Raw genomic sequence first — 18,947 nt, 5'->3', positions numbered from 1 at the left:
GGATCGAGCTCAGCTGTGTTGCCCTCATGGTTGAATAGACAGATTACACTCAATGCTTTAGCTCACAGTTGGCAGGTGTACTAAAATGCGTCTGGTATCGGTCGCACTGTGCACTAGCAAGAGTTCGGACCATCAAGACATGAAGGGAAAAAGTGGACGGGAAGAAGTGGGATTTTTTTTTAAAAAAGCTTAGCATAAATTTTCAACTGTAAGGGCTTCCTGTTGGTACGAAATCTGCTTTTTGGGGGAGACATCTATCCAACTTGTGCTGCTTTAGAGTCACCCTTGGCCAGAATTTAGTTGTGCTCTTTTGAGTAACCATGAACTCCAATGTTGTAACAACCAAAACAAAGTACTGTAAACACAGGCGTGATTAAATACCCACACCCATTACACTGACTCCACAGCATGCAGTTGGCATTCACTTCCACTGAATAACGTCAGAGGCAGAAAAGTTCACTGAAGTGGCAGTGTCCTGTTCAACATGCTTCATGGGGATTCACCAAGTCATCCCCTGAACCTCAACAGCTGCCTTGGAACTTGCTCTTTCCCACCCTTTGGATATCTATCTGGTCTTGCATCTAGTGCACACCTGTCACACTTCATTACAGATGAAAAACCATCTTAAAAGGCGACAAAGAAAGCCAGTCACTTAGCACTGGATTCTTCTGACCCAGCGCCTGGTATTCACAATTTTTCCACTCTGCACAATTCCCTCACGGAACAACGAACCTCTTCACTGCTATCTTAAAGGGACATGGTTCCACCGTAGCGGAAATAATATTGTGCATTACATGGTGTCTCACTTCTGTCCTTATAAAACAGCACAATTTATCATGAGTAACACCGTGCTAATATATATATATATATAAAATATCACCTAGCCAACAGTATTTTGAACTTTGGGGAATGCCAAAGTCTTCAATCGTACTTCGTTGAGGTGTATAGTTAATACTTAAATTATCTGTTTCCCTCCCCATGCAGTTGACTCATCTCGAAGCAATGTCAGCTGTGGAACTGAATCTAAAACCATTAACTTGTATATACATTATACAATCAGTGGATTGGAGGTTTTGGACTTGTACACTCGGGACAATAATGGCCAGTGCTTTAACTCTCATTTACTTCTGACGCGCCAACAATTCTTAATGCATTCGCCTCCAGGAATACCTAATATAAAACATTGGGATAAAGATGAGGCATGTCATTGCTGGGGAACTTTTAAAAATTGTTGGCACTCAGTGTCTGCATCAAGCACTCCCAAGTCAGGTGTCATGCAGGTTAAACGAGAAGTAAAGTCCCTCCCCCACACTGCCTCAAGAATGTTTCTCAGCCACAATCTCAGACGAACATCTCTTACTGCACTAATGTGACATTTCAGCCACTCTTGTAGCCGTGCTAAGCAAGACTGTTCTTATCTTGCAGATGACACTAAGTTAGGGACATATATGTTCTACAGATGGAAGCAGGAAGTTACAAAGAGACATAGACAGACTAAGTGAGTGGGCAAAACTTTGGCAGATGGAGTTCAATGTTAGGAAATGTGAGGTCATCCACTTTGGATCCAAGAAAGTCGGAATATTTTCTTAATGATGAGAGACTAAGAACTGTGGAGGAGGAAAGGGATGTGGGTGTCCAGGTACACAAATCCCTAAAGACTAGTGCACAGGTCCAAAAATTAATCAAAAAGGCCAATGGAATGTTGGCCATTATCTCAAGGGGGCTGAAATATAAAAGTGAGGAAGTGATGCTTCAGTTGTACAGAGCTCTGGTTAGTCCTCATCGGAGTACTGCATTCAGTTCTGGGCACGCACCTCAAGAAGGATATATTGGCCTTGGAGGGGGTACAGTGCAGATTCACTAGAATGATAGCAGCGCTAAGAGTTAAATTATAAGGACAGATTGCATAAACTTGGCTTACATTCCCCCTTGAGTTTAAAAGATTGAGGGACGATCTAATTAAGGTGTTTAAAATGATAAAAGGAATCGTTAGGGTGGTTACAGAGAAATTATTTCCTCTCGGGGGAGGGGGCATAATCTTAAAATTAGAGTTAGGATATTCAGGTGTGAAATTAGGAAACACTTTTTTTTACACAAAGGGTAGTGGAAATTGGAATGCTCGCCCCCAAAAGGCTGTGAATGCTGGGACAATTGAAGCTTTTCAGACTGAGATCACCATACAGTCCCTGAAAAGACATCTAAAGACACAGTGTAGTAATAAAAGCCGGGTACATACTACTGCTTCCATGTCCTGGTAGTCCCCTGGAGCAAACATCGACTGAACCATAAATTTGTGTTTGCTTTTCTCATTGGGGTCATAGTCAAATGGTTGCAGCATCACTGAAAAGAAAAGGAACACTTATTAGAAGACAGGTGTGCACTCTTCCAATTACTGTAGTTACTCTCCCCTACACTACTCCACTACAGCTACCCTGTTAGCAGCAAGTTCGCCTCACGAGCAAATATGACCCATGTCCCGGCCTTTCTGCTGCTCAATTCTGTGGGACTAGATTCCCATTAAGGGGTCATGTTAGAAGTTCCTTAAAGGTAAACCTAACCTTAAAAGGTGCAATATTTTGACTAGCTGAACATTTGTGTCAAACACCAGTTTATAGGAACACAGAAGGAAAGTGATTGACAGGTGGATTCCCACACATTCCATACAATTTTTTTTAATGCAAGCGGGAGAGGGAGAAGGACTAGGGAGAGACAAAATAAATCAAAATCTCAGCATGTCAGGATCTAGTTGGTTACCTGGGCTCAGTAGTTGAACAACTGCAGGCTTCTGATACCGTTCCACAGCCACAAGTCTGGATACATACAAACACGACTCCCTAAGCATCAATATTTGTTGGGGGGAACTCTACATTCAAACCCTTCAACAACAACAACTACTTGCATTTATATAGCGCCTTTAACGTAGTAAAACATCCCAAGGCGCTTCACAGGAGCAATTATCAAACAAAATTTGAACAGAGCCACATAAGGAGATATTAAGGCAGGTGACCAAAAGCTTAGTTGAAGAGTTAGGTTTAAAGGAGCATCTTAAAGGAGGAGCGAGAGGTAGAGAGGTGGAGGTTTAGGGAGGGAATTCCATTGCTTAGGGCCTAGACAGCTGAAGGCACAGCCACCAATGGTGGAGCGATTAAAATCGGGGATACGCAAGAAGCAAGAATTGGCAGAGCACAAAGATCTTGGAGGATTGTAGGCACTGTTCCGTCTAAGCTGCGTGCGTGGGCGGCTGCGCAGCAGCTTGTTATGTGTTGCGCACGTCATCGTTCCTTCCGGGCACCAAAGCAGTGCTCTCTGGTGGAGATGCTGCTGGGGTGACTTCAGCTACCAATCACTTTGCAGCAAGGGCGGGAGTTAAAGTTAGGTTGGACGGGAGCGATGTACTGCGATGTCGGCATCTAGTGCGGGTCAGTAGTACAGCTGCTCAGAGACCGGTCTCCACAAATAGTATACTGTCTGATGGATGGATATATTATATAAATATATACATCTATTTTTTTCATTGGACAAATAGTGTAAATGTATATATATTAAAGAAAGTGTAACAGTTTATATATAGAAGTGTAAAAGTTTATATATGTTATATAAAAAGGTACTAATTTGACAAAAATAGTGTAAAAGTTTATATACATTTATATATATTGGATTAAATAGTGTAAACTATATATATTTATTTATATTTATTCATTCGACAAGTAGTGTAAAAGTATATATACATACATACACACACATTTCCATCCCTTCATGATATAGCTGATTTGAGTTTCCAATCAGAAAACTTCAGCACATGAGGATTCGGTAAAGATTCAGTGAGGAGATGCATTCAATTAAATGAAAGTTTTTCACCTCTAGTGCGAATTATGGAGAACTGTTACTTTAGTCTAAAGACAAACATACTTAAGGCACTGATAGCAAATAACACTGGAGGGAGTCTACAATTAGTGCAATTAACAGTTTTTGTCACCATCCTATTTGACATTAGCTTCTGAAGTAAACTACAAATGAACCCAAATTACCTGCCATATTGTAATAACAGTTTATCAATTTCCATATTTACAAATTAAGTAATTCTGACACAGATCATGTAATACTGTTATTAAAGATCCTTCTACAATTGTGCTAAAATATACTTTCCAATCACATTGGTACATTGTAATCAAAACAATGAAGTTGATTTAAATTGTTTTATACAACTGCTATCCAAAAGCCCTTAGTTGCCCCAAGGATTGTCTCTCTTTTAATCTTTGTCCGTTGCCTCCCTCAATTCAGGTTCTTCATGACCAAACTGCTCCCTGCCTTACACAGAGGCAGCCAGAACTAATGAGACCTGCAAGGTGTACAATTGGAATGCAATAATTTTTTAAACCCTGCTGAGGATTCAATGGTGGAGGAGTGGGAGAGAGCTTTAATTAAACTGTTCTCTATCCCCAAATTCACACTGACTGATTTGACAGCTGTTTTGTATTTGACTCAATTTTAAAATTCTGATCGCACTCGATTTATTTCTGTTTGAATCAGTCATTAAGCTGATTCAACAAAAAGCTGATTGGAACCGTTCCCATCAGATAATTTTTAATAAAATATAACGAGACTGGTCTGCTCAATCCTCAGTGCAACTTAAGAAACCCATTTCATAAATTATATAAATTTATCAGCCAATATAACATTAAATTGTTACAATTATCTATTATTTTGTACATTTGTTATATACCCTGAATAATGTTTTCTAAAAAGATGTTCTATTCAAAGTTGTGATTTTTTTTTACGGTGGCGCACACAGCCTTTATATTGGTGCACAAACCCAAATTCATTCCGCACGTGGCCGAAAAAAATTAGAGGGAACATTGGTTGTAGGGCTGGAGGAGGTCACAGAGATAGGGAGGGGCGAGGCCATGAAGGGATTTGAAAACAAGGATGAGAATTTTAAAATCGAGGTATTCCCGGACCGGGAGCCAATGTAGGTCAGCGAGCACAGGGGAGATGGGTAAACGGAACTTGGTGCGAGTTAGGACACAGTTAGCAGAGTTTTGGAAGAGCTCAAGTTTATGGAGGGTGGAAGATGGGAGGCCGGCCAGGAGAGCACTGGAATTATCAAGTTTAGAGGTAACAAAGGCATGGATGAGGGTTTCAGCAGCAGATGAGCTGAGGCAGGGGTGGAGATGGACAATGTTACAGAGGTGGAAGTAGGCGGTCTTGGTGATGGAGCAGATATGCAGTCGGAAGCTCATCTCAGGATCAAACAGGACGCCAAGGTTGCGAACAGTCTGGTTCAGCCTCAGACAGTGGCCAGGGAGAGAGATGGAGTCAGTGGCAGGGGCCAAAGACAATGGCTTTGGTCTTCCTAATATTTAGTTGAAGGAAATTTCTCCTCATCCAGTAATGGATGTTGGACAAGCAGTGTGACAAATGAGAGACAGTGGAGGAATGAAATTGAGGTTCCAGGGTAGTGACTGATGGTTTGCATAACATAAATCACCACCACAAATGAGAGTTATGTCACAAACAATACAAGTGATTTATTCCTCAAAGTCCCTCGCAAGTGTTCTTTTCTACAATATAAGTGATGTTTTGCTGATTAGAATGATTTATTTTCCACTAGCTTGCTGCTTTTTCAGGCATGATCCCATTTACATGTGGAGTGAAGCATGTGGTGAAGCCACAAAGTGCGTCATCAAGTCTGAGATGTGAGTGACATAAGCAGCTTCTAAAAGATGATGTGGCCATGTGCTTTTCGACAAAAACATTCTGCGGGCTGTTCGGGGGATGTTTAAAACACTGCGTTGGACTCCATAACTATGATATAAATAATACTAACTGCCTGCACCAAAAACACACAACCTGCCAACATGTTTCTTACCAGACCGACTCTTTCCAGGAGAATCTCCAATGCGTGGCTTGAAGTGGTAACAGGTTCCTTACCAAGAACACAAACTTCAAGGATTTTAACAAAATATATAGATAACAAAAAGTGTTTTTCATTAATGCCATGATAAAATACCAAGCTGTGAGGGGCCAGTGGAATGTGGAACGCCAGGAGAGTGTGGAGTTTAACCTCAGCAGGAGGTGCAGTTGACCTAAAATTATACTTTCTGGGTTAAACCATGATGTTTTTGTGTACGATTTTATTAAACTTTTAAGAGAAACCAGTTTCATTTAGTATGATGGGGGGGGGGGGGGGGAAGCTGAAGCCTGGAATGTGCAGCACCTGGTGATGTGGGAGACCCTAGAGGCTTCAAATGTCTGGGATGACCACACGTTGCAGGAAGCTTGCACTCAAGCTCAAGGCTTCGGAGTCTGAGGATGCAGTTGGCGACACTCCGTCACAATTGGGAATCTTAAAGATTCCTGGAAAGTGGTTACCCAATAGGCAAAGCCAGTTCGTGAGGAAGGGGAGTGGGTGAGCAAGAAGTGTAGACAGGTGGCAGTGCAGGGATCTCTCGACAGAACTGACAAACAGGCATTGAGTACCGAATACCTGCGATACTGACAACAACCTCGGTCAAAACCATGGCACTGTGAAGCAAGAATGGGGACTTAAGTGCAGATATGCAGTCACGGATTTCACAGTTGGGGAATAGACAGGTGTTCTTGTGGTTGCAACTGAGAGTTCCAAATGGTGTGTTGCCTCCCAGATGTTAGTGTAAAGGATATCACGGACCGAATGCACAAGATGTTGGAGAGGGAAGGGCAACAGCCAGAAGTTATGGTTCTGATGGGAACTCACTTGAGTGTCAGCCTGGCTTATGTGCTTGGGTCTATGGAGTGGGACTTGAACCCACAACCTTCTGACTCTGAGGTGAGTGTGCTACCAACTGAGTCAAGGCTAACACTTCAAAATATTTGAAAAGTAAAAGAATGGTTAAAGAGAGGGTAGGACTGCTCAGGAATAGGAGAGGGGGGAGCGGGAGTCTAATTACAGAGATGAATGTATGGTGGAGATACTAAATAAATAAATATCTTGCATCAGTTTTTTTTACAAATGATAATGGAAGTGAGAGTGATGGTGTATTAGAGGAGAATATGGAACAACTGTTGGAGATAACTACAGAAAAGGAATTAGCTCTGCAAAAATTAGCAGAACCCCAGATGGATAAATTAATACTTATAACACCTCGCTAACTCCTAAAACTTGCCTCTGACTGCGTTCAGTCATTTCCCCTAACTTCATTCCTACTTCATACCTATAAAGCGCCTCTGGCTGTTTCAGTGCATGAAGTGTGCTATTTAAATGTAAGTTATGGAAACTATAAACAGGATACTCCAATTAATTTTACAGCCAGGTAGACCGTCAATTAAACAAAAGAAATGGGTTAACTTCATGGGAACATCCAGGCATGGAAATTCCACACACTTGCTAATTCCTCCATTGGGAAAGATCTCCTCTGGTTGCCATTTGTAGCAAAATAGAACACTTCCTTTATACTCACAGTTTAGATTTCACTACACAGAGCAAAGGAAACCACCCACACATTTGCCCTAACATAATACTGCTAGCAGCTCCAAAGTCAGTACAAAGTACAAGAGGAACAGCCTCGACAGGTCCCACGTTGGATAGATTCTGGTGCAGTCGGTGGTAGATATAATAGTCTTGGGATATAAAATAAAGACATCAATCTAAATATGTGAAGTACTGAAACGCTGTGATCGGGTTAATTGGATGCCTGCACCTATATGTGTCTGCGTTCGGTACCACATGGCACTCCCATGACCCAAAGCGCTGGCTGCCCAGCACTGTGATCAGCTGGCAGTGAAAATAGCATTTTTTCCTCCTGAGGCTCTAAATTCTGGATTTAATGTACCGTGGCCATGAAGCTTATTCTGTGCCATGTAATGAACCGTTCTGTTGTTTTAAATAAGAACATTCATCCCTCAGCAAACACGTTTAAGCTGCCTCGTATGCGAGAATAGTAGTGGTAAACTATTGTTGAGTCTAACATCAAAAAATAGAAACAAAAAGAACTTTGGTCTACCAGGTTAGGGAATATAGCAGAACATGCCTCCCAGAGATCGTTAAACCATCTCCCATATCTGAGAACAAGGACTGTAAGTTTCTCAAAGGCCAAGCTGACATGCTTCCTGGGGCCCAGGGCAGCGTGGAGAACGAACCAGGGACTGGAGTCCTCAGCCAGGCAGTTCCAGTGCCTTTATCATAGCCTTAGGGTATGTTACAATTAATGAGCATTTATTGTTGGTGTACAACATACTGCACCACAACCTGTGCAACAAGTAGCCAGCCTCATCAAAAGGAAATGGAAGGTCCTTTAATATGGGCAAGAGTAGGAAACCTTGTTAGATGTGGGAGTGATGTCAGGTAGGAGGGTTGATAGAAGACAACTGGATATCTTAGCTCCTCCTTTTGACTACATGGAGTAGTTTCACCTACACTATGTATCTAGAGGCCCAGCCTAGTTAGGTGCCAGAGTCCCAGAACAAGGATGCCCCTTGGTGTCTAGATTTGAAATTTAGTGTGCATATGTTTTGAGAAGATGTTCAAAACAATATGCAAGGAGATGGGAATTCAGTTGATATTTTTCAAAAGAGAAATAATAAAGGAGTAGGTAATGAGGCAGCTCGATTCTCCTGCAAGTAGTGAGGTGACATTCCTTATGCCCCCTTAGTACTCTAGGATTGCTTCCAATGGGAGAAACACAGTATAAAGGAGAAGCTCTTGCTGTTGGAAATGGTAAGATGCTCCTGGAGCAGGACTTTCCTATCACTGACCGAAAGTGACAGGAGCAGCAAATATAAAATATGTGCGCTTAAAGTATTTAACGCAGCCACTGTTTTGGGTTTGACTGCAGGAGGTTAGCTTCTCGGCCATTTAGCACCATTGGCCTGTATTGACCTCCTTCAGAAGTCTGTCATGTTAGCGTGTCCCAGACAGACTGGCAGTCACAAATGCACACGGGACAGTGTTGAAGCCCTGATCTTGCACCCAGTTCAACTGCACATTCATGAATTTTCTGCATGCAAGGCTCCCCGGTTTTCTAAATCCATCCTGCAGTATAAACGGTACAGATTCAGTGCAGCAGAAACCAGTATGACCAAACTGCTCCAATGGAAGTCACTCAACAACTTGCGTTTATGTAGCGCCTCTAATGTGGAAAACATCAAGGCGCTTCACAAAGGCATACCGAAAAAAATGGCGCTATGCTAAAGAAGGAAATTAGAAAAAGTGAACAAAAGCTTGGTTGCGTATCACCGATTTTAATCGCTCCACCAATGGCAGCTGTGCCTCCAGCTGCCTAGGCCCTAAGCTCTAGAATTCCTAAACCTCTCCACCTCTCTATCTCTCTCTCCTCCTTTAAGATGCTCCTTAAAACCTACCTTTGACCAAGCTTATGGTCACCTGTCCTAATGCACCCTGTGCGACCGTGGGATATTTTACAGCGCGCTATGTTTTAACGGCACTATATAAATGCAAATTGTTGTTGTTGTTGTTGTTAATAATAAAGTGGTGGGTTTTAAGGAGAGTCTTAAAGTAGGAGAGGGAGGTGGAGAGGCTTAAGGAGGGAACTCTTGAGGATGGGGATGAGGCGGCTGAAAGAATGGCCACCAATTGCAAGCCAAAGGGGCCGGGGAAGTAATGCACGTAGGCCACACTCGGAGGAAAAGAGGGTTTGTTGCGGGGGAGGGGCCGGGCCATGAAAGGATTTAAACACAATGATAAGAATTTTAAATTTGAGGCAGAGGGACCAGGAATGAACGTGGGTCGGCGAGGACTGGTGTCATGGGTGAGCAAGATTTGATGCAGGACAAAATACAGGCAGCTGTTTTGGATGAATTGAATTTAAAGGAGGATCGAGGATGGGAATCTGGCCAGGAGAGCATTGGAACAGTCTGGAGCTGACAAAGGCATAGATGTGGGTTTCAGCAGCAGATGGACTGAGGTGGGGTAGAGGCGGGCGGTGCCATGGAGGCGGAAGTAGGTGGTCTTTGTGATGGAGATAAAATGGGTTCGGAAGCTCAACTTGGGGTTGTGTAGGAGGCTGAGGTTGCAAACAGTTTGGTTCAGCCTGAAGCAGGGTGGGGGGTTGGAGTCAGTGGTGAGAGAACAGAGTGTCAGTAATATAGCAAGGTTTGAGACAACAAGCCAAGCAGTATTGGGAAGGAAGGGGAACATTTCGCAATAACTCCCTCCCTGACGCCAAGGCTGAAAGGTTTGGTGTGCCTGTTGGATACTCGCCCTGCTCCCACAGGAGGGTCCCACCACCATCCCCCCCCACCTCCCCAGCCCGGCTCCTTTCTGTTCCTTATTGTGCAAATGTTACAAGTGTAGGTTTACGGTTTGAAGAGTCATGCAAAGCTTTATGCATATGTTATCATCCTAAAAGTATGCAATTTGGAGCTTCGATACCGTATTTGAATTTGTATCTCTTGTACATTTGTAATTGTTCAACAAAAGTTGAAGTTAACTTACAAAAAACCCGCCCTGTCACTCGGAACGGGAGAGGCATCCTGTCGCTTTCCCACTGGCTCTGAGGAACAATGCACAAACCGGAACCGTGCAGAGTTATTTTAAAGCTTATCCTACTTGAAGAGTCAGTTTAGGTTTCTTGGGTCACGATCACCCCCCAAAAGTCACTGAAGTTCTGGGCAATGGTCGAACCAAGAAACCTCAGAGTCTTGGGACGTTTTACTACATTAAAGGTGCTATATAAATGCAAGTTGTTGTTGCTGTAAACAAATGTTCCTGTAGATAAAGCTGAGAGTTGTGTGGTTTAAGACACAAATCTTCATACAGGCAGGGCTGAGACCCCTCTTCAGTGTCTGGCCTGACACTGCTCCACCTGGCCAGTGTGGAAGTGCAGATTATAACTAGGAATAGGATTTCTGCTTATGCCCACCTAAGAGAGCAGGGATCTTCGGAATTAAAAGTCTCAGAGGACAAGGACCTAAAGAGCATGCCTTGTAACTCAGAATCGTACAGCACAGGAGGTGGCCATTTGGTCCATCGTGCCTGTACCGGCTCTTAGAAACAGCTATTGAATTAGTCCCACTCCCCTGCTCTTTCCCCAAAGCCCTGTAAATTTTTCCCCTTCAAGTATTTATCCAATTCCCTTTTGAAAATTATTATTGAATCTGCTTCCACCACCCTTTCAGGCAGTGCATTCCAGATCATAACAACTGGCTGCGTAAAAGAATCTCTCCTCATGTCGCCTCTGTTTTTTCTCCCCAATTATCTTAAATCTGTATCCTTTGGTTATTGAGTCTTCTGCCACTGGAAACAGTTTCTCGTTATTTACACTATCAAAACCCTTCTTCATGATTTTGAACACCTCTATTAAACCTTCTTAACCTTCTCTGCTCTAAGGAGAACAACCTCAGCTTCTCTAATCTCCCCATGTAACTGAAGCCCCTCATACCTAATACCGCTCTAGTAAATCTCCTCTGCACCCTAAGGCCTTGACATTCTTCCTAAAGTGTGGTGCCCAGAATTGGACACAATATTCCAGCTGGGGCCTAACCTTCCTTGCTTTTGTACTCTTATGCTTCTGTTTATAAAGCAAAGGATCCTGTATGCTTTTTTAACAGCCATCTCAACTTGTCCTGGCACCTTCATTTGTGTACCTACATCCCCAGGTCTCTCTATTCCTGAACCCCCTTTAAAATTTAGTACCATTTAGTTTATATTGCCTCTCCTCATTCTTCCTACCAAAATGAATCACTTCACAATTCTCTGCGTTAAATTTCATCTGCCATGTGTCTACCCATTCCACCAGTCTATGTCCTTATGAAGTCTATTACTATCCCCCTCACTGTTTACTACAATTCCAAGTTTTGTGTCATCTGCAAGCTTTGAAATTATGCACTGTATACCCAAGTCCAAGTCATTAATATATATCAAATAGAGCAGTGGTCCCAACACCTACCCTTGAGAAACACCACTGTATACTTCCCTTCAGTCTGAAAAACAACCGTTCACCATTACTCTCTGCTTTCTGTCCCTTAGCCAATTTCATATCCACGCTGCCACCGTCCCCTTAATCCCATGGGCTTCAATTTTGCCAGTAAGTCTATTATGTGGTACTTTATCAAACACCTTTTGAAAGTTCATATACATAACATCAACCATACTTCTTCAACCCTCTCCGTAACTTCAAAGAACTGTAAATGTACAAAATCACAATTGTTAATAACATTTTATTTCACTTAATTATTGTCCTCATTGGGTAAAGTTATTGTGCGAGAGGGTGAAATTATTGCTCGAATGCCGAGAGTGTTAGTCAGTAGTCTGAATTAAAGTCCGTTCATTAGTTGCACCAAACCTATTAATGAATGCTCAGAATCGGGAAAGAAAACATAATTTTAACCAAAATTCCTTATTTGAAAGACTTCCACCATCTCAATCAGGCTGTACTGCCAAGTCCATTCACAGGCACGATTCCAGTGACCTGACTTGCTTGATTCATCTCACTTTACACAAACTATCACCCTGGGCTCCCACAGAGTCACCACATGGATTTCTAATACTGGGGACATCCGACTGGCACAGATCTTTCCAGCATAGAACGACTAACCTCAAACAATCACCAGCCTCGGGTAAACTGTACGCATGAGCTTATGAAATGAGTATTAAACCGGGTACAAGTAAAGGTATGCGCAGCCCCTGCAGAAGTGGACAATACATTATCAACCAGCAATGACAATTGGTTGATACAACCCTCAGTGACAAAAAGAAATTCCTGCATCCAGCAAATTACAAACCCCGAGATTGGGATAAATATGCACGCCCTATCATCTAAGTTCTTTCTACTTGCTTGTCAGGCACACCATGTATAACTGAGAGAGGAGGGAACCTACACCTCCCCAGCCTCTGATCCACTTGCTGGAAGGTGCTCATGAATGAAACAGGGATGACTCTCCTACAGATTTTATAGCTTCATAGAAATTACACAGGAGGCCATTCAACCCATTGTATCTGTTCTTAAAAAAAGCCATGCTTAGCTACAGGGAACAGACTGGTATAGGTTGAGAGTGGGAATGCAGCATGACTGGGATTGGGGGAATGAAACGGTGAAATCATGGGTGCAATTCTATTTCCCACCCCACACAATGACGTTCTTACCAAACGCACAGCCTGTAACCGTGCATTTAAGGCCGCGACTAGACAAGAATAGCACCAAATTACCCACAAGCAACAAACAGAGTCTCTGTTGCTCATAGCAAGAGCTGCAAGTAACGCTAGCGAAGGAAGAAAAAGCAGAGATTAGGTGGTATCGAAGGGCATGAGGAAGGAATCATCAGCCTGGAATGCCCTCCCAACTGGCGTCAGAATACGTAAGCAAGGCAGACAAATGTTCCAAATTAAACCACCATTTCAACAAAAAAAATCCCCCAATTACACTCTTGTGTGAATTATTCTGCCACTTCAATGTCAGTCAGATGTCCTTCGATGAACATCACTGCAGTAATGCTCCCAAATATCATTAACATCTGTGGCCTCTTCACCGGTGTGGTTATAGTGCAATAGTGTGGAGAGAAAGCTATAATTCAATCAAGGTTCTGCTGCACCTCATCATCCTTAACTGAATTACAGCCTTGTTACTGCTCACACAGCACCTATCATTCAGTGTTAACTGGTGGATCTGCTGTCCTTCAGTGAAAAATATAAAAACAAAATTAGGACGTTATAAAAATTGATCCCATTGTGAAAATATTGCTCATTTTCCCCTGTCGCTCCATACCGTTTCTTACTGGCTCTTGGGATTTTTTTCCCCCTCGCGATTTTATACTTCCTTGATTTTATTCAACCTTTCTTGAATGCTTCATATTTTTGTATTTCAGTACATTTTACTTTGTCTCCCTTGTTTCTTTTTCCTGTTGTTCCTGGGTCACGGATTAAGCATTGCTTAAAGCTACTTATGATTCTCATAATGAAGTGGTAACAGTGAGGGAGGAAGAACAGGACCATGGAAGGGACAAAGACTCAGGAGCAATCCTGAGTGCGAGAGGGAGTAGCAGGAGTAGTGTAGGAAGGAGCAGTAATGAATGGCAGAGGCAACAGTGGAACTTCCACTGACTGGGAGAGGGAGCAGCGAGCGATGAGCAAGTGGGATCATTGCAGAGGGGGATAGACAGTGTGCGCAGCGGAAGCAGCATTGAGTTGCAGCAATGAGCAAAGAAGGGGAGCAGCAGTAGCTGCATCGAGCTGCAGAGGAGGGAAATGACACTGACATGGGAACAGCAGCAGGACCCAAGGCTGCGGAGTGGGCTGGAAGCAGACCCAGGGACTGGGCCTGACTGTGGGCTGAGACAGGGGACAAGGCCAAAGTCAAGTCACGCTCTCTGCTGTGTATATGCAGCAGGGTGAACGCACATACTCCCACACGGCCTGCATTTACCAACAATAGTCTGGAGCCCCGTCAGTCAAATGCATAAACAATCAGGTCAGTCAGTGCTTAGGAGCAGCCAATGAAATTGACAGAAAGTGACACGCACAGAAGTCACATGATTACGATTGGCCAATGAGATTGCATAAAATAGTCAACATTTGTACGGTTACATGATCTGGAGTGGCCAATGAGATCCCTACAAAGCACTAATTGGAAAGGTTATGAACATTATTGGTGAACGTGATTGCTCAAAATGGACACCCAAATCTATTTAATGTTATACTAGTACAGCCAACGATACTGTTTGTGCTAGATCAGATGATGCACTGTTTAATGATGAGGGAAGCATCATGGTATAATGTATGTTTCTGCTTCTGGTGGAGGTGTGTTTAAGTTGGCCTGCCCCTTCATGGTTGGAAAGTCTAAAGGTTATATGTAGATTCAGCCTGAGGTCAGTCAGCGTTTTAATTGTTAGTGAGGGAACTTTGCAATGTAGAATCAGCTTCAGACGAAAGCTCAGAAGCACCCAGCATTTTAAGACTTCTGCATCAGTGACGTCTGCACGCATTAGACATACTGTTTTTACCGGACAGATATACTTGCTCAAACTAGGTACTGTACCCCCTGCTAACTGCATCAGTGTGCATGAGTCACCATAGATCTGTTACAACTAATTGCCAAGGAACATAAGAACATAAGAAATAGGAGCAGGAGTAGGCCAATTGGCCCCTCGAGCCTGCTCCGCCATTCAATAAGATCATGGCTGATCTGATCCCAACCACAAATCTAAATTCATGTCCAATTTCCTGCCCGCTCCCCGTAACCCCTAATTCCCTTTACTTCTAGGAAACTGTCTATTTCTGTTTTAAATTTATTCAATGATGTAGCTTCCACAGCTTCCTGGGGCAGCAAATGCCACAGACCTACCACCCTCTGAGTGAAGAAGTTTCTCCTCATCTCAGTTTTGAAAGAGCAGCCCCTTATTCTAAGATTATGCTCCCTAGTTCTAGTTTCACCCATCCTTGGAAACATCCTCACCACATCCACCCGATCAAGCCCCTTCACAATCTTATATGTTTCAATAAGATCGCCTCTCATTCTTCTGAACTCCAATGAGTAGAGTCCCAATCTACTCAACCTCTCCTCATATGTCCGCCCCCTCACCCCTGGGATTAACTGAGTGAACCTTCTTTGTACTGCCTCGAGAGCAACTATGTCTTTTCTTAAGTATGGACACCAAAACTGTATGCAGTATTCCAGGTGCGGTCTCACCAATACCTTATATAACTGCAGCAATACCTCCCTGTTTTTATATTCTATCCCCCTAGCAATAAACGCCAACATTCCGTTGGCCCTCTTGATCACCTGCATATTCACTTTTTGATTTTCTTGCACTAAGACCCCCAGATCCCTTTGCACTGCAGTACTTTCCAGTTTCTCACCATTAAGATAATAACTTACTCTCTGATTTTTCCTGCCAAAGTGCATAACCTCACATTTTCCAATATTGTATTGCATCTGCCAAATCTCCGCCCACTCACCCAGCCTGTCTATATCCCCTTGTAGGTTTTTTATGTCCTCCTCACTCTCTACTTTCCCTCCCATCTTTGTATCATCTGCAAACTTTGATATGTTACACTCGGTCCCCTCCTCCAAATCGTTAATATGGATTGTAAAGAGTTGGGGACCCAGCACCGACCCCTAAGGAACACCACTGGCTACTGGTTGCCAGTCCGAGAATGAACCATTTATCCCAACTCTCTGCTTCCTGTTAGATAACCAATCCTCCACCCATGCCAGAATATTACCCCCAATCCAGTGATTCTTTATCTTGAGCAATAATCTTTTATGTGGCACCTTGTCGAATGCCTTCTGGAAGTCTAAATACACTACGTCCACTGGTTCCCCTTTATCCACCCTGTACGTTATGTCCTCAAAGAACTCAAGCAAATTTATCAGACATGACTTCCCCTTCGTAAAGCCATGCTGACTTTGTCCTATTAAATTATGTTTATCCAAATGTTCCGTTACTGTCTCCTTAATAATAGACTCCAAAATTTTACCCACCACAGATGTTAGGCTAACTGGTCTATAATTTCCAGCCTTCTGCCTACTACCCTTTTTAAATAAGGGTGTTAACATTAGCAGTTTTCCAATCTGCCGGGACCAGTGGTCACTCATTCCAAGAGGATGAAGCTGAATATCAATTGATATTGTCCCTGATGTCACTCCTCTAAACAGCCAGCGTTACTGAGCGGAATGCTTGAACACTATTTTTAAAAAGTCCAACATTATTGACTGAAGAAAATAAAAATTACATCAAATTTGATCCTTATTCTTTTCAACTAGTTGGCTTTTAAACTAGATTCCAATGGCAAGACATTCACACCAAGGAATTTTAAAAGTTCTATTTACTTGCTTGCAAGAGAATAAGTTGATGTCAAGCAGAATCTGATCTCTACGCTTTCTATTATAACCATCAGATCTCCCATTGTGTTTCTCGCAGGTAGTCTGCAGTGTGCTGCACGATTGTGATGTTCAGCTGCTCACCTGGCCTGTCCCTTTAAGGCCACTACTCAAGTACTCTTTCTGAGGAAATGGTATAAACAGGCAAACCCAGGTAATCACGGCTGTTTCTAAAGTGGCAACTAACCACTTATAAATTTCCAGGTCCAGGTTGGAAGATTCCATTATGAAATGACTGGTTTCTTTCTTTTTTTTTGAAGACTGCATCGGCAATTTGTGACCACTGTATTGTATAGATAACTTGTGACCTATGACAGTGTACTGACTGCACGTAGTACCCAGATGCAATGGGAGAAAATGGGAAGGGATTTAGTGACCAGAATTCGATATAATGCAAAGTCCCAGGTCTCAGAATTGCAGCCGGGTTGGGAACAGACGATTGATTGGGAGGCTGAATATTGCAGCAAAACCAGAACATATTATCGCCAATACTAATATGGCTATCTATTAATGGAAATTTTAATACTGGCTTCTCTCTCCATTTTATGGTGTTTTCTCTCCCCTCTGCTCCCTGCGCTACGCACCATCACACAAACAAGCAGCTTTCTATCTCTGCTGAGCCAGATCCAGCCTGGGTAGATGTGCAGGACCGCCTCTGGGTACCTTGCCAGCCTGGCTTCCCTCCCGGTGAGGAAGCCTCTGGTGAATGAGTTGACAACTGCATTTTGGAACACAAGCCTGATATTCAGGTCGTGGTCACACATTGAGGAGCGCAGGCTGATAGCAAACCCTCCGTCTGCCAAAAATGGAACCCAATTTCCCAGTTTTCGCTCAACAATTCAAAAAATAAAAAAAAGTTCTCCCAGATAACTTCATATTGAATTTGAGAGTGATGTAGTTAAGTCCGAAACTAGGGTCTTAAATTTAAACAAAGCCAATTACATAGGTATGAGGGGCGAGTTGGCTAAGGTAGATTAGGAAATTAGATTAAAAGATATGACGGTAGATAAGCAATGCTGAACATTTAAAGAAATAATTCATAATTCTCAACGAATATACATTCTCTTAGGAATAAAAGCTCCACGGGAAAAGTGATCCAACCATGGCTAACTAGAGAAGGTAAGGATAGTATTAGATTAAAAGAAGAGGCTTTCAATGTTGCCAAAAAGAGTAGTAAGCCTGAGGATTGGGAGGGTTTCAGAGATCAGCAAAGGATGACCAAGAAATTGATAGAGGGAGAAAATTGAATATGAGAGCAAACTAGCAAGAAATATAAAAACAGAATGTAAGAGCTTCTACAAGTATATAAAAAGGAAGAGATTAGTAGAAGTAAACATGGGTCCCTTAAAGGCAGTGACAGTAGAAATTATAATGGGGAATAAGGAAATGGCAGAGACGTAAAACAAATATTTTATATCTTTCTTCACAGTAGGGACAAAAAAATACCGGAAATAGTGAGGAACTAAGGATCTAATGAGAGCGAGGAACTTAAAGTAATTAAGATTAGTAAAGAAAAAGTACTGGAGAAATTAATGGGACTAAAAGCCAACAAATCCCCTGAACTTGATGGCTTACATCCTAGGGTTCTAAAAGAAGTGGCTGCAGAGATAGTAGATCTTCCAGGATTCCCTAGATTCTAGAACGGTTCCCAGTGGATTAGAAGGTAGCAAATGTAACCCCGCAATACAAGAAAGGAGGGAGAGAGAAAACAGAACTATAAGCCAGTTAGCCTGACATCAGTAATAGGGAAAATGCTAGAATCTATTATTAATGACGTAGTAACAGAGGACTTAGAAAATCATAATATAATTAGGCAGAGTGAACACGGTTTTATGAAAGGGAAATCGTGTTTGACAAATCAATCAGAATTTTTTGAGGGTGTAACTAGCAGGATAGATAAGGGGGATCCAGTGGATGTAGTATATTTGGATTTTCAAAAGGTATTTGATAAGGTGCCACACAAGAGGTTGTTACACAAGATTTGGGCTGACTGGATCGGGCGCAATATATTAGCATGGATTGAGGATTAGTTAACAGAGAGTAGGGATAAACATGTCATTTTTGGGTTGGCAGGTTGTAACTAGTGCTTGGGCCTCAGCTATTTACAACCTATATCAATGACTTAGATGAGAG

The 18,947-nt window shown here is 42.6% G+C and overlaps 1 protein-coding gene across 2 annotated transcripts in view; it reads right to left on the bottom strand.

The window, feature by feature from the left end:
• The window catches only part of vapb (VAMP (vesicle-associated membrane protein)-associated protein B and C), a 109,018-nt gene that overhangs the window by 11,525 nt on the left and 78,546 nt on the right, over positions 1-18,947 (bottom strand). For both annotated transcript variants that reach the window (XM_068000699.1, XM_068000700.1), the window contains exon 3: positions 2,237-2,340. In XM_068000699.1, coding sequence (XP_067856800.1) covers positions 2,237-2,340 — 104 coding nt within the window. The remainder of the gene's footprint in view (positions 1-2,236; positions 2,341-18,947) is intronic.

The sequence above is a fragment of the Heptranchias perlo genome, chromosome 19 (genome assembly GCF_035084215.1).
Source record: "Heptranchias perlo isolate sHepPer1 chromosome 19, sHepPer1.hap1, whole genome shotgun sequence".
NCBI lineage: Eukaryota > Metazoa > Chordata > Chondrichthyes > Hexanchiformes > Hexanchidae > Heptranchias > Heptranchias perlo.
This window is presented reverse-complemented; position numbering and strand designations above follow the sequence as displayed.